The following is a 15,054-nucleotide window of genomic DNA, read 5'->3' on the forward strand; positions in this document are numbered from 1 at the left end:
TATAGGAATGGGTGACATCCTTGGAGCTATATGAATAAGATGTTTCCGATGGTGAAAAGGACGAACAGAAAGGTGTCTAAGAGTAGATGCAACAGACACAGGAGCCTTTCTGTTTTCTTGCTTTGCTTTGAAGTCAGGTGATAAAGCTGGGGCAAAGCTGGGAGAATCTCCACGTAGGTTCTGGAGAAGTGGGGGTGGGTGACTATGGACTCCTGTGGCTTGAACAGGATGGGAATCTGTCAGTGTTTCCTTGGGGTATACGCCTTCTGACTGAGGCAAAATCACATTTGGAAATGTAGTCCTCCTTTTCCCCATTGGGATCTGTGCTATACTTTGGTTTTCTTTACCTTTATTTGATTTCCCCTCAAGATTCTTAGGTTTGGCTGAATTTGAGCCCTGCATGAAAAATTAAGTTTGCATAGTTTATATTATGTACATAAACTAGTGATTTACATTGATTTACACATGATTGGTGCCTAATTTATTAATCAGCACACAGTATGTAAATGTGCTGAAAAGAAATCAAGATTTTAAAATAAGGTTTCCACAATCTCCATAAACATTTTCCCTGCTGTAAATGTTAAACCTAAACCTAACATTAACACCAGCTTCCTTGCCAAGAGGAACGTGATGTACATTGCTCGGTAAAAACAAATTCTTTCTTGAATTTCAGTTGGTGACATTTGAGCTGCATAGCGACATGCAAATGAGGAGAGTTTACTCTTCTCCTGCTAGCATGCACATAAATGTAAACTCCATTTTGCATTTAGTGAGATGTTTACAGATATTATGCCAACCATGATGGAAAATTTACATCACTAGGGCAAGTACAGCCTTTGGAGGAGAAATATTTTGAATACTTAAGAAAGAAGAGGGCTTCTCAAATTAGTTTTGTGTTTCTTAACTCAGGCTCTTATCTCCCCATTGTCTGGTCTGTTTAACATTTGGCTTCAAAATATTGTTAGTTCATGTAGTTCAGATATGGAATTGAACTTACATTCTTTTAAAAAAAAATAGCTATTGAAAACCAAGACTAAATTGGGGCCAACAGCTTATGAGTGCAAAGATAAAATGAGGCTATGTTTATTCCCATAGAACATGGTCCATAAGCACATTTCTTTCAAGCAAATTAATACAAAAATGGAAAAGCAGGGCTACGTGTCTTTTTGAATGAGGCACAGATTTTTCTAAAAAGAAATCAGTACTCGTTTTTTTCCTTTTTAAGGTTAAAACATCTTCTAAATTTGTCTTATACATAATTGTAAATATAGTATCTCTAGAGATAAGATTTTTTTAAAGTACACACATACACACATACATTTATATATATATTATTTTTCCACCAGAAAAAAAAATCAAGGCCTATGGAGAATAAAATGAGAAATTCAGGGAGAAGAGCAAACAGAGTTAATGCAGAGCTGAAAACTGCGACTCTGAGGTGTGGAAGAAGGTAACTGCTGTGTAGGAACTACAAATAATCCCATGCTGAAAAGGTTAGTGACTGTGTGCGAAGGAGGTGCGTCCATCCTGGGAGGAGAAACAGATGCTTGTTTCTGTCCTCCAAGGACAGGAAAAATCACGAGTAGTTTTGCAAGGTCTCTATGGATAGCCCAAGTTATCTGACTACATTAGTAAAAGAAAATGCTCAAGTCTGACTTGAAAGAGAAGGCAGAGTCCATAGAACGGTCCTTCCTGGAGAAAACACTTCATCTACTTGTCCGTAGACCTCACCTCTTTCAGGGCAAGACCATTCCTCCAACAAGGCAAACCTCCTCATGAACAGCTTTGTGGGTAGAATAACTATGATTCGTCAGTTGTACAACACAGGCTAGCTCTCAGTCTTCAGGATTCGTTATTTCTGTGATTGTAAACTAAAATTCTAAATTTTGTTTGAGTAGTGAATTTTTCACCCTGCATGCAAAGGACATTAGCTATACTTGCTGTTGGGATTAGCTAAAGCTTTTCACTGCTCTCAGAACTCTGTTTCCAGCCACTTGATGCTGCATGGGCATTGCAGCTTTGGTTACCAATGGACAGGACTCCCGAAGCAATGCCAAGCACTAGATTCCAAGAAGCCTCTAGTTGAGACTTGATTTCTTGGTGTAGGTGGTTTTCTTTCAATGTTTCTTTTTTCCTGACATTTCTCTAAACTTTGTATTTTTGCATTCTTCCCATGACTTAAGAGACATTCTCAAAACCTGTGCAATTTCTGGGGCCAATATTTTCTCTGAAACAGGAGCAAGGTAGACCTTTTCATTTTGTTCTTGGTACTTTTTTGTTGTTGTTTTTAGTTGGAGATTCTACTGGAGATACAGGCAAACACCACGTTTTTAATGTTTAATTATGTTTAATATATGCTCATGATACTAAAACCAAGAGAACAAATGGTGCTAATGTGGTAAAGACATTTCTTTCAACAAAGAACCTCTTCCCTTCAGAAAACCAAGCAATGTCCTCATTATTACAGGGTGGAGACAGTGAGAAAGCCAGGCCGATGCAGGTTGAAAGTTGGCCACAAGGATGGTTCCTGAAACTGGTTGTAAATGACATCTGAATTGCCTGCGTTTGTTCTCTTCTTGGAATCTTCAAGGAGCATGCATTCTTCTAAAGTTTCCAGTTAAGGATGTGGCTGCCTATTCAACACATGAAAGACATTTGCCTTCCAAGATGATAACCTTTTATGCCCGTACTTAGACAACCAAACTGTCAGAGAAATTGCTGATTGTCAGAATAAACCCATGGTGCACAGGACAGCGTCTCACTTCTCCTCTGAGTTTAGTGACTCTTGAATGAGGTTTTCTGTGCTAGGTCAGCATCTGTCATAAATTTTCTTACCTATCCCCCAAGCTCTCGATTTTTCCTTCTGTTGTATGACTAAACTGCAATATTATGAAAGAAGGCTCTGGAAAAATCTAAAACAAATAGATTCCTCTCAAAGAGATGAAAAACTCTGCTTAGAATTGTTTTCTTCCTTTCCGTCCTTCCTTCCTTCCTTCCCTTCTTCCGACTTTCCCCCAGCTATAAGCTTTCTGTTTTGCATCACAAGACAGTTATTCTCAAGGTTCAGAGGCTTGATTAGTGGATGTAATTTGGCTCTGTGGGGGTTACACTTGTTGATGAGCTCAGTAAGAATCCTGTGTCTTTGCATCAGCTGAACCACTAAGTGAGACCAATGGTTGGCTCCTTGAAAAACACATCCACTTCCAGAGAGCCAGCAAAACTTTCCTAAGAAAATCGTGGTGATATCACGCTTTGTGATACTCCTATGATTTCTGCCTAAATTATTTACAAGTTGCCCAGCCCCCTGGGTTGAGACATTAGCTCAGTTGTCAATGTTCTTGTTAAGATGACTCTCGCACATGGATGGTGGCTACCATGCAGTTTCTAGGGGCCTGGTTTGATGGTCATGGAAACAATGGCAGGGAAACAAAAGGAAGTTGATGAGGGCAGCCAAAGAATTAGCCTAGAACTAAAAGGCAAAAATCTGCCAAGGAGCACCAGGAGTGACTTTCCCTCCGTTACGGTCAATGCTTCCTGTTAGACTGACCTCAGGCAGGGACTTGGCATCTGCTTACACTCCCTGCCATAATCGCTCTTTCTTTTATCTGAAACTGAACTAAGCTCTACTCAGAGGAATGTGGGGGATAAGTCCAGGAAGGAGGCCAAGCAGGGCTGCTGAGGATCTTCGCAGAGTCTGTTCCTCTTCCACTGGGTGTTAATCCATGGAGAGGGTCCTTCTCTGGGAATTGACTGAGCACATGCGGCTGGCTCCTGCAGCAGAGTAGAACCAGGCCTGTAAAATGCCAGGGGATGCCGGGATCCCTCAGCCTTCTGAAATAAGTGTGAAACCAGAAACCTTCTCTCTTAAGTCATCTCATCCATGTCATTGGCCTGTTTTACAATTTGATTACCCCAACGATAGGCACTTTCATTTACAGTGATATTCTGAGTGGCTCCCAACTGGGTTCTGAGGATGGAACTAGGAGGGATATGGGGTCCTGCCCTCGGAAGGGGCACAGCTTGGTTTGAATACACACTGATGTCAGGTGACAGCCATGGATGGGGCAGGGACTCAACTCTGCTTCCCTCCCCACCAACTCTCCCAGCAACTTGTTATGGCTGCATCTCACAAGTACAATGCAGGACAGTATCTATAGCACAATGAGTCTATGTACACATGGACCATTCCCTTGGCATGCTTTAGAGAGAGACACACACACGCTCACACACATGTGCACCCACGTGGGAGTGAGACTTGAACACGCACGCACAGTGGAGAAAACCAAAATGACACTTCCTACCATTTGCGGTATGTCTAGTGCTCTGGGGGCCGTGGAGCTGGGAGTACTGCGAGTACTGGGGGTTACTGGGAATGGGGGCGGGTCCGGGGAAATGGAACACACTGCAGGGAGAGTGGGTGGTCTTGAAAGCTGGAGAGAGAGTGGTGGCAGGTGAGAGCCCAGCCCAGGATCCCACTGAGAGTCAGCAATGGCTATGAGTCAGCTCAAAGGAAAAACAGAGGAAGATTATGTAAATATAAACACCAAAGGCAAAACCTATTTTTTTTTTTCCTCACAGATGGAAAAAAAAAAGATGAAGGAAGGAAGGAAGGAAGGATAAAGTGTGCAGGGGGAGTTAGTGTCCACCTGGTTCTTCTGTACTTGTCCTGTATATAGATTTTTTTTTCACAACATCCGGATGTCCTCAGCAGGATGTAGTCTTTGCACTGCACTTGCTTGCTTAGTAGACATACACACATCATGCTAGCATTTTTCCCACTCTGAATTACACTCCAATTTTTATTGATAGACCTTAAAATTATTTTTAAATGCTGTATGTTCTTCTTGATTTTCTTAGCTCCCCTATCAGTTATAAACACACAAAGTTGTGAAATAAACGGCCTCCCCCCATCTCACTCTTTCTCTCTCTCTGTATCCCGTGTGACGCTTTTTTGTGTGTTTTTTTTTTAAATTATATTTAAACTTTTTAATTCTATTAACATTTGCTGAGAAGGCAGAGCAGAGATGCTGCCAGCAGCCACAGTGGTACGGCCAGGCTGATGGATCCATTTATTCCTCTCACCGAGCCAGGTCCTGCAGAGGGGAAGAGGAGAGAGAAGAGAGAAGAGTTACATCCTGCAGCCAGTTATGCTCGCTTAGCTGCTGCCACTGCCGCTGCTGGTGTCAGAGGCGGGGCCCAGCCACGTATGGGGGTCTCCATGAGTGCAGCCCACAAAAGGCCCTAACCCTTCCTCAGAGTCTTCTCCACCCCAAGCTATAAGTTTCTTAAGTGGTAGATTTGGTGGAAACACCTCTAATATGAAAAGCTCTGGTTGGGAGAATCCCCAGGCTGGCTGTTCCCAGTGGATCTGGAGGTGCTGAAGGTCCCTGTCCCCCCCGCCACTCCCCCGCCCTCCCGCCCGTCTCCTCTTGAACACTCTGTTCTGGTCAGCACACGTTGAGATTCCAAGCACTGGTGTAGCTGCCGCAGGAGCCAGACCTCAGCTCTTCCTGCTGCTTCCTCATGACCTCTCCATCAATGAAACATGCAGCAAACCAGTGACTCTGGTATCTCAGGAGAGAATGATGGGATGGGGAAGAAGATAGTTTTAAAATAAAACGAATGCCCGTGTGTTACCTTAGAAGCAGAGAACTGCCAACATGGCGTACACTTGCAAGGGGCATCTTGCTCAAACTACTCATTTGTCAATTTGAAAATCAGATACCCAACACAAATTAGGCAAACCTCGAGAAGAGTGGAAACAAGTCTAAACCTGGAGCAGAACTGGAATTTCAGGCTGCCCGGGCCTGGCATGGGGTTTGGAGTTTCCTGCTGCTGCTAAATGTGGACATGATGAGGGAGATGTGATGTGGGCCTCCAAGGGAGAGTGGGGTGGAGAGGAAGGTGGAGAAGGGCGGATTGTTCAGTCTCTCTTGGAAAGAGAAGGTGCGAGTTGGGATGTGTAGGCCCATGCAAGACCTTGTCTCCTATGCTTTCCACGTTTCAGTTTTTCCTTTTCTATAGTTTTCCGGAAAAAGTAAATATTTTAGTATTTTTTTTCATCAGATGCTTTTATAACCACACACTTCAACAAGATGTTCAAAGGAGTAAGTGGTGTGACTAGACTTAGCAGCTATTTTGAGGTTCTGAGGACATTTATCCAAGTGTGTGTGTGTTTATACTATGATGTCTTTCAAGTGCAATGGAAGTGTCCTCCAGGAAGTGATACTCTCCCCCAGTATTATCTACACACACACCAGACCAGAGGGAATAAACAGGAAAAAAGCATTCAAGATTGTATGCCAATCTACATTTTATGTAAATAATGAAAACTACCACAAAATGAAGCATAACCTACAAAAGAATGCTGTTGATGATTTACACGGCCACGGCCATGAGGCCAGTGCTCTCCTGGAGGGAGCAAACTCTGATGGTCGTGTGAATGACCATGGTGAGCTACCGGAGGCCTGTGGAGCCTCACATGCACTACAGGTTTGCCCCACATGCAGGCAGAGGCACTGGGGTTTGAACAGGTGTCTGGCTGCATGGCCCTTGTCTATCACCACTACACAGTGGCATTCCGCCATGAAGATGAGCCTCTTCATGCTGCTGAGTCTCTGGTCAGACATTCAGCAAATGAAATGTGGGTTTGACTAAACAATGGCCTGCAAGAATATAACCTACAAGGAAACATCCAGTGTATCCACAAAAATGACTTCCAATCAAATAAAAAACTATGGACCAGAATGACATTTTGGCAATCTAGTACAAGCATTTAAAACACTGCTTAATAAAAATATGAACGCATTCAAATGCTAATCAGCAGAAGTACTGTGCAAAAGGCTATTTATCTGTGAAGGAATGGAAATAGAAAAAAGTTACTTAGCTAATTCTCTAACTTTCTAAATGGCTACAGGATGTTAACGAAAAGCACGTTAGTTACCTTCTTGAGGAGTTCAAGATGATTTAATCTGCATACAGCACCTGCCACAAGACAGCTGCCTCAGCGCTGCAGGCCAGGTGTCCTCAGGTTTAGCCCAGAACCCTTCCTGATCCCCTATCTCATGTCTTCCCCACTCCCCATTTTGGGGCTTTCACAGTCTGTGAGTGGCAATGGCCCTGGGTGTCTGTCCTGCAAGCAATGCTAGTTTCCCATGTTTTTCATCCTCTGTGTGCATTCAACGGCATGAGATTCTGCACTCATGCGCTTATGTTAATGAGTGCTTCAACACCGGGACACAGTGGAGTTAAAGCACTGTGTGGTCCGCGTTAGAGTACTGAGAAACATGTTTTTTTTTTAGGAAGAATCCAATTCTGCTTATTTCATAGTTTCATTTCTGGTATGAGGATAAGGTAGGTTTCCTTTTTTCCCCTACATCCTGGAGCTGAGAAATCTTACCTCATTGGAATTACCATAACTATCTGACAAATGCAAAGCCTCATCATTGAGAGATACGTGCATATGACGCTCATGGGACATAACTATTAAGGGAAAGTAGTCACAGATTCTGAAACGTTTTGCACCAAAGTAACATCTTTCAAGTACATGTTTCTCGAACTTTTTGAAGGACCCACACTGTGGCCTGGATAAACATACTCATGGGTAACATTCTTCCTAATTTCCATAAGCCTGTACCTATGAATGTATATTCTATATGATGCTCATGCACGCATTTATGACACAGGCATGTATTATCAGACCTTTAGTACTCATAATTCTGAATTAACTGTTATTTGCACTTGCTACTCTGTTACTATAGGGAATCTTGGTATGGGTAAGTTGGTGATGTTTAATTTTTTCCTAGATAGTATTGTAGTTGAAATACATATTTTTGTAACTGATAAAAATATCTCTAACCTATAAATTATGAAGTGCTCTCATACAGCCATTGTGCTTCCATGATTTGGCTTTTCTGGTTGTTTTTCAGAGTAACTAAATATACTTGAAAAAAAATGGAAGGGCAAACAGGTGATGAGTGGGGAACCATCACAAGTGTGTTTGCAATTAGAGACACGTGTAACTACATAGGAGACTACTTCAGTTAATGGCCAGTTCAGAGTAGAATCATCAGTTAAGTCATTAATTATGTTTCAGTTCATAGTTCTAAAATTTCTGCTTATTTGTGGAAATGCAAATGATAAATCTTATTTCCCACACCAGATGGCCAGGCTCAGCAAGTGCTTTCATACACTGACAGATATAATGAAAGCAAGAGTCTGCAAACATAAATTAGCTTTAAGAATAGACGGGCAAATAGAGCCACAATTCAAAAATTTGCTGCCTGTTTCTCATATAACAGACAAAAAAACATATCTTGGTATTTAACCACATTTCTATATGTGTGTATGTGTGTGTGCACTGATGTGTTAGGAATGTGGTAAACACGCACTGAGTTGTAGCATTGTCATCATCACCCCGGAAGTGTGGATCACAAAAGGGGGTAAAATCTCCAGCCTCAGGGAGAGGTGTTGGTTTGCGAACTGGGTCGAGGCTTTTAATGACTGTACAGCTGCACCGGGGCAGAGGTGACGATTCTCGACTCTGGAGTGGAAAAGTAAGAGTCTCGGGGCTGAGGCTGGGTGGTGCTCTGTCAGGGCGATGCTCACACAGGGAGCAGGCGGCCTTAGCTGTGATGCCTAAAACACCTTGAAAACTGAGAAGTACAAGTGTGAGCCAGAGCTCATTGATAACATCTTTCAATAAAATATCAAACCAAAGACACAGGAATTTTTCAACATCTACTTTAGTAATCATGCTTGGAGACACTTTGTAACTCAAGTTTGGCCATCACTTTTCTTTGGCTCCTTTGGAATTCTTAAGGGTCATTTTCTGAATTTACTACTAGATCCTTCCAAACAATCATGAACTGTGGCCTGTGCATCCTTGGGCAGTGCGCCCTACTCCTGGGATAGGGTGGGAATGTCCAACTTTGAGGGGCAGGAGAGCATTGGTGTGGCACTGCAGAGGCAAATGCAGACTAGACTCTAACTTCCATCCATTTATACAGCAGGTGAATTTTTAAGTTGATGAGTTTGTGTGGTGCATACATGATACGACTACAACCAAATGGCCCTTGGCAGAAAAAAAAGAAGCTTCGCACCCTTGCAAGGAATGCAGTTCAATCACAATGTTATCCCTGTACAGAGGTCAGTCAAAACAACAGACATTCCAGAAGAGTCTGAATTCTTTAGGGATGATTGGATAACTGAGGATATAACAAAAATCTAAACAATTTCTAATGCAAATATCTTAACTAAATCCAACAAATTAAAACAATAATCTGTAGAATCTCCAAAATATCTTCTCTTGCAGTATTTTCTAAATGTGTCCAAGGCGCCTGGGTGTCCTGGGAAGCCATTTATAAAGGGGAGCTCTGTGATAAGCCCGACTCTGGTGCCACCTGCTGTCCATCCTCTGCCAGTGCAGCTTTCTCTGCTGCAGGAATGAAGGAATGTCTTACTGTTCCCTGCTAGAGCGATTCCTCTCCTAAGTGACAAAATGTCCGTGATCTCTGAGGCTTCCGGACATTGGAATGACCGAAGTGGATAAGAATTTGTTTTGGTGATTGAGAATGATTTGGGTTGTCTTGCGCCTTCTGAGACCCAAGAAGGAAGATACGTTTTTACAAGACAATCGCCAGCCGGAAGGGGACCACAGGATTTATAGGGGGCCTATGTAGTCGCACATGTGGCATGACTCTAGGGACGAGTCCTGTTGGGGATGGCGATCTTCTGAGATGGTAAGGGGGCACGCCATAATAAGCAAGTGCTTGCGTTTCACGGAAAGTTTGGCCTGGTTTGTACTTCTTAGGTATGCTAGAGTGTAACTTGCGCAGTTCCAAGGACTTAAAACATCAGTAACCACCTAAAGTCAAAAAAAAGTCATGGGTTGGGTGAAGCACTTTTTGAAAAACAAAGAAGTTCACAATTTGGAAGAGAATAATACCAACTGTGGGAGAGAAACGACTGAACTAAGTTCAAGCGTACAAGACCACAATATGCTACTTCGAAATAGAAACACATAGAAGAAAATTGGAAATGATCACCATACCTTGTTGCTTGAAGTGCACGGTGGTGCCAATTTCTAAAAAAGAAACATTCAGCAAAACAAACAAACAAACAAACAAAAAACCACTTTATCACTTGTGAATAAAAGGCAGGCAATTTGGCACTCTCCACTGAAAGGACAATGAAACACGAGACAGAAAGAAATTGAATAGAAATGGATGCAGAAAGAAGCAGAAAGACAGAGATGTCCTGCTTGAAACAACTGTTCTGAGGTTGGATATGGCAAAAAGTTGACTGCAACTACAAAGCCTCAATGCTACATGTCACGTGGGCAGGGGGTGAGGACAAGAGCTCTGTCTAATGGAGGGGGAACTTGCGCTTGATTGCAAGATGCTGGAAGCGTGGCATGTCTCGTGGCCCCGTTCTTATTCTGCCATTTTTGTCCCTAGTTCACCCTCCTCAAGCCAATCCAACTTTCCTTTCTTCTTCTGACAGGTTCCATTCACTCTGGCTCGAAAACCCTTCCACCTGCTGTTTTATCTGCTAAGAATATTCTTCGCCCGGAAATTGAACTTCTTACTTCACAATCTTCATTCATACTCTGGCTGAAATGTCACCCACCCCGGGACTCTTGCATCGCATCCTCCACAGTAAGTAACCCTTTGTTCTGGTTTACAAATCTACAAAGCGCTTATCTGAACTTGGTATCATGGAAGTCTTTCATTGGCTTCCATGCTGCCAGTTTGTCCGTTCTATCAGAAAGCAAAAGCGTGCCGCCTGTTTTCACAGCACGTGTCTCACCAGGCTCAAAGCCCTCATGCCTGGCAGGTAGTTAATGCATATGTGACAAATGTATCAATTAACCTTAGAGTTGGTGGAGTACGTCTTGATCAAATACTTGGATTTTCTTTTCACTATCCTTTTTAAAGGAACCACAATAATCTGGAATCTTTAAAAGTAATATGTAAAAGTTGCATGCACATACTTTGAATCTCAGGACCAACTCGATGGTTGCTTGCTCTGGGATCTCACACTGGCTAGAGGACACAGCTTGTCCTCTGTGACCACCGGTATACATCCCTGCATTCCCATGGAGGTGAAACGCCTAGCCCCCAGCTACATGTGAGGGGAACGTCTGGCCACCCGAACGTCCTGCTTGGAATGCGTTCGGCCTGTTTCTTGTGGCTTGCGAGACAATGATCCAGACCCTGCATGTGCGTTTCCCCGACATCTTACAGACCCACAAGTCCTCCCTGGGGCTGTGTGGGGCCACATGTCCTCTGCCACGGCGCTCATGACACAGTGCCGGTGCTTCCGGAAGTCCTCCCATTCAGCTTGCAGGAACTCTGCCTTCCTCGCGCACAGAAAGCGGAGTCCTGTTATTGTAAGCTCTGCCTTCCCTCACTGCACTCGTCTCGGGTTTAATTCAAGGGTATCTGTCTGATGCTTGGGTTAGTCAGTGTTCTTCAGGGAGCTCGGAGTTCACCGGCTGAGACCATCACTATGTAATGCCGAAGCCCAGCCAGTGCGTGGCAGGCCCTTTGCATGCACCACGGCTAAGAAAGAAGTTCTAGAATCACAAAACTCTAAGGAAAAGGAACATAACCCCAGAACACCTGTGACCTACAAAAACAGGCAAAACAAGAATGACAATCTGACTAAATTCCTTATTATCTGATTTTGCACAAAGAGGGTCTCTAGTCAAATCTACAAGGTTTCCAAACTTCCAGGATTACCAAAGTTGGCCATAAGAGACCCTCAAAGATGGCTGCATGTTTTGACATATTTACGATGGGTACAAGGAAGGGTACAACTGCCCTAGTGCTGAAGTCCAAGCATTTTTGCTACGATTTAGCGTTAGCAAAACTGGTGCCATCTGGGCTACTGCCAGACTGGACCTGCAGATAAGGATGGTTCCTAAATGGCCTCCCAGCCTCAATTTATGTGTGTGTGTGTGTGTGTGTGTGTCCTTGTGTATGTATGTGATGAGGGCTAAATGAAGCTCAGGTACACTTCTGGCACCTTCCGTGATGTTCCTGGAGTGCATTAATGACTAAAACACTCCGCAAGTTCACACAGAAGGCTTAAGGAAGGATTTTGCTCTGCCAACAATTGATGCCACGCTCACCCCAGAAAAGAAGCCAGGCTCTGCCGAGATCCAGCACCTTGGTCTGTGCTGTGGGCAGCCTTTTCCCCCACTGCACCACCTTAATGTTCTTTCGTGGACCTGTTGTGGTGCCTTTTCAGCATGAGCCATTGCCTTGGAATGGGAGAGAGGCCTGGCGGAGGAGGAGGTCACACTAATGGGAGCGAGAGGAGGACCAGAGGCAGAGCTGTGGGTGCAGCTCAGGACTTCAGGCCGTCTGGCCACAGTCCACTCCTTTCTTGTGCAGTACCTGGCCGGGCCGCTTCAGTGCACGCAGACCCCTCTGCTTCCCATGTGACCCCCAAGCCAGGGACGCAGCCCAGGACTGACTGGAAGAGCTCCGGTCACGTGCAAAGTGCAGCTCTCCTATTTCTGCATCATCTTGTGTCATCTTCGAGGACATCATGGGCCGCAGAGGGTGGATCCTTTTTACCCAAAGGATCCAAGTCGCTGTGGGACTGCCCGCTGGCAGAGGCCATTGGGTACCCCCAGCTTCACTTTGGGTCTTGCGTTTCTGTGAACAGTTCTGAGCGTTGGTCTAGGAACCTGAAACGGGGAGGTCAGGTCATGAATGCATCAGCTGGACAATGTCTAACGTCTGGGCCCAGCGCAGTAGCCTAATGGCTAAAGTCCTCACTTTGCATTCGCCAGGATCCCATATGGGTACTAGCTAGTATTGCAGCGGCCCAGTTTCCCACCCCTGCTCCCTGCTTGAGGCCTGGGAAAGCAATTGAGGATGGCCCAGAGCCTTGGAACCCTGCTCCTGCATGGGAGATCCAGAAGAGGTTCTGGGCTCCTGGCTTCAGATCAGCTCAGTTGCAGCTATTGTGGTGACTTGGGGATTGAATCAATGGATAGATCTTCCTCTCTGTATATCTGACTTTTTTATCTTTAATAAAAAAAGAAAATGTCGGGCCCAGCGCGGTGGCGCAAGTGGTTGGGGTCCTCGCCTTGCACACTCGGGATCCCATATGGGCGCCGGTTCTAATCCCGGCAGCCCCGCTTCCCTTCCAGCTCCCTGCCTGTGGCCCGGGAAAGCAGTGAGGACGGCCCAAAGCTTTGGGACCCTGCACCCGCGTGGGAGACCCGGAAGAGGCTCCTGGCTTCGGATCGGCATAGTATCGGCTGTTGCGCTCACTTGGGGAGTGAATCATCGGACGGAAGATCTTCCTCTCTGTCTCTCCTCTCTGTATATCCGCCTTTCCAATGAAAAAATAATAAAAATAAATCTTTTAAAAAAAAAGAAAATGTCTAACTGCTCCCGCCTCAGCTTCATCGTCTGAAGAATGGGTGAATGTGGCGCTCATAAATCCGTGCCCCAGGAGCGGGCATCTGGCACAGGGCACGGTTGCTGCTGGGATGCCGCCAGCTGATTTCAGTGACTGTGGGATTCAGTGGTGGCTCCACTCCAGATCTAGCTTCCTGCTCATCCTGGCAGGGCAGGACTCCGGTAGCTGGGCCTGTCCCACCCTGTGGGGCACACAGTTCCAGGCTGCCAGGAGATGGAAAACCTTTCTCTGTAAATTCTATCGCAGCAATGTAATACAGAAAACATGAGCAAATTCTGTCCCACACGAGTGATTGGCAACACACCGACAAGGCTGCGTTCCACTCAGCACGGGACCAGCAACGAGCCGTCGCTCCCCGGAGAGCCACTGCCATGGACTTGGCTTACAATTGCCCATTCTAGTTTTGTTTTAAGGTTTATTATTTTTATTGGAAAGGCAGATATACAGAGAGGAGGAGAGAGAGAGAGGAAGATCTTCCATCCAATGATTCACTCTCCAAGTGGCTACAATGGCTGGTGCTGTGCTGATCTGAAGCCAGGAGCCAGGAACTTCCTCCAGGTCTCCCACGCGGGTACAGGGTCCCAAGGCTTTGGGCCGTCCTCAACTGCTTTCCCAGGCCACAAGCAGGGAGCTGGACAGGAAGTGGGGCTGCTGGGATTAGAACCAGTGTCCATATGGAATCCTGGTGTGTTCAAGGTGAGGACCTTAACTCCTATGCTATCGCGCTGGGCCCGAGTTGCCCATTCTAAATGGATCTCTCACATGAGGCACAGACACTCCATATTCATTATATGGAGAGTAAATAAAATGATATAAAACAATACCAAATATCTTACTTTCTGAATATCAGCATAATATGTTTGTTTGAAATATCCTTAGAAAGCAAACTAAACAGCTAAAGTTTTACGTATGCTTTCCTGTTTCTGTAACAGGTGAACTTCTTTGTACAACGCTAAAGATGTTAAAATTTGAAATTCTGTTTGTTTGCATAAGAGACTGGAGTGCTGCTGTTGTGCGTACTCTGCTATGGCAACAGGCTCTTTGAAAACGTGGTTTCGTGCTGCCATCTTGTGGTCACAGAGAGACATAATTTTATACGCTCTTGAAAACCACCACCTTTGTCCACAAGGTGGCAATAGTGGGAGAAACTGTCGGACTCAGGAACTGGAAGGAATGTTATTTGTTAAGGGGTCCTTCCTGTCATTGGAGGTGAAAGGAAAAACAAACAAACAAAAACTTAATTTGGTCATTAATAAGTTAAAACGATCTGCTGTTTGTAATGAAAAGGTGATCTCATGTTTTTTATTTGAAACAAAATCACCACAATTTCTATTCAAACATTACCTGGGGGCCTGGTGCGACAGCCTAGCAGTTAAAGTCCTCGTCTTGAATGCGCCAAGATCCAGTATGGTAACCCGGCAGCCCCGCTTCCTGTCCAGCTCCCTGCCTGTGGCCTGGGAAAGCAGTCGAGGATGGCCCAAAGCCTTGGGACCCTGCACCCGCGTGGGAGACCTGGAGGAAGCTCTGGGCTCCTGGCTTCGGGTTGGCTCAGCTCCAGCCAGTGAAGCTAAGTGGGGTGTAAATCAGTAGATGGGAGATCTTCCTTTCTGT

The 15,054-nt window shown here is 44.9% G+C and overlaps 1 protein-coding gene across 2 annotated transcripts in view; it reads right to left on the reverse strand.

Moving 5' to 3' along the window:
* Positions 1 to 4,651: 4,651 nt before the first annotated feature.
* LOC121167249 (limbic system-associated membrane protein) overlaps positions 4,652 to 15,054 on the reverse strand; it is a 611,964-nt gene continuing 601,561 nt past the window's right edge. Inside the window, exons 8-9 of one of the 2 annotated variants that reach the window (XM_040996667.1) lie at positions 10,052 to 10,084; positions 4,652 to 5,093 (exon numbers count right to left, since the gene is read on the reverse strand). In XM_040996667.1, coding sequence (XP_040852601.1) covers positions 4,996 to 5,093; positions 10,052 to 10,084 — 131 coding nt within the window. In that variant the 3' untranslated portion in view covers positions 4,652 to 4,995. The remainder of the gene's footprint in view (positions 5,094 to 10,051; positions 10,085 to 15,054) is intronic. The other variant, XM_040996668.1, reaches the window with a different exon arrangement.

The sequence above is a fragment of the Ochotona curzoniae genome, unplaced genomic scaffold (genome assembly GCF_017591425.1).
Source record: "Ochotona curzoniae isolate NIBS_2020 unplaced genomic scaffold, NIBS_Ocur_1.0 patch353, whole genome shotgun sequence".
NCBI classification, from domain to species: Eukaryota; Metazoa; Chordata; class Mammalia; order Lagomorpha; family Ochotonidae; genus Ochotona; species Ochotona curzoniae.